At 35.8% G+C, this 1,327-nt stretch overlaps 1 protein-coding gene across 1 annotated transcript; it reads left to right on the top strand.

The window, feature by feature from the left end:
- Window positions 1-281: 281 nt before the first annotated feature.
- Window positions 282-797, top strand: LOC105622950 (ecdysone receptor-like). Its single transcript, XM_012204356.1, has 2 exons — window positions 282-723; window positions 775-797. Exons 1-2 carry the CDS (start codon window positions 282-284, stop codon window positions 795-797), a joined length of 465 nt encoding a protein of 154 aa, XP_012059746.1.
- Window positions 798-1,327: the final 530 nt, after the last annotated feature.

Below are 1,327 nucleotides of genomic sequence, written 5' to 3'. Positions count from 1 at the left end.
ACATATATACATATTATACAAATATATTGTACAAATATAAACCGTAAGCTTCAGTATAGCAAAAGAGGAAACAAAAACGTCTAAAAACGGAAATGTCAAGAAAACATTTAATATTACGGAATCTGTCACGTTTTCCAATTTAATAAGTGACAATGTAACGATGCAATGAAGGGTCGGAGGTTGTTACGGAGAATGTCGTTCTGGCAGCCTCATCCAGGTTAAAAGGTACAATAAATCTATTGACGACGACTACGAAGAGAGCGACGACGATAACTCCCAATATGGATACCAGTGCCGATTCGAATATGGACACTGATAACAGTGGTTCTACTTCTACAGGCATCGGTACCATTGCCTCTGTCAACACCACATCCTTGACATTGGTTAAGGCTGAGAAAGCAGATCATCTGATAGGGACATCGACGTCGCCTACTGTAACTACTGGACCAATTGTCACCGGAAGCAATCTCTTTACCGGTGTTGCTAACAGCAATAAAATATCTAGATCGGACGATTGGCTAGCAGCGGATAGTCCGGAATCGCCGCAAAATTCTTTACCAAGTCAGAATGTGATTTACCAGCAGCAATTATCAGAACAACAGCAATCTCCTATGGCCCATTCCAGTCCACTCGCACATCAACAACAGCAAGTTAGCAATAATGGATACGCGAGTCCTATGAGTACCAGCAGTTACGACCCATACAGCCCCAACGGTAAAATAGGTAAGTATCATTGCTTTAATAAAATTTGCAGATTATAAAAAATATTTTCAGAGAGATACAAGAATACGACATAAGTTTAAAAGATATAAAAGTTCCATAATATGTAGAGGATAACATAGTATAAGAAATATATTACGAATAGTGAAGTTAATATATGTTGTACTAATTTCTTAAAGAATGTAAACAAAGAAAATGGAAAGTTGCAAGTATTTTGTGAATAATCGACATAGTTCTCGCAGTTCGTTAACAGTTTTCAATATGCGATTTTACGAATTTTTAAGTTATTAAGATACATCTTATTAAGATAAGAATAAATGATAATCCTCATTCCGTATTTTAAAGTGTACACATGAGGACAGTTTATGCCACCTCTCACAGGGGGCGTACTGCCTCCACGCATATATTTTCTAATAAAATGATATCCATCTCCCCTCTCTGCCTAGGAGCATAAGACTTGCTACACGTTCAAAAATAAAATTGTCTTATTCATTTTCGAAACAGAATTTTTTTCAAAAAAATTACGAGCCCTCTCTTAAAACATAGTCTTTTTATAATTAATTTTATATATATATATACAGATCCATTCTTGAAATGCTAACGCTTC

The sequence above is a fragment of the Atta cephalotes genome (genome assembly GCF_000143395.1).
Source record: "Atta cephalotes unplaced genomic scaffold scaffold00050, whole genome shotgun sequence".
Lineage (NCBI taxonomy): Eukaryota > Metazoa > Arthropoda > Insecta > Hymenoptera > Formicidae > Atta > Atta cephalotes.
This window is presented reverse-complemented; position numbering and strand designations above follow the sequence as displayed.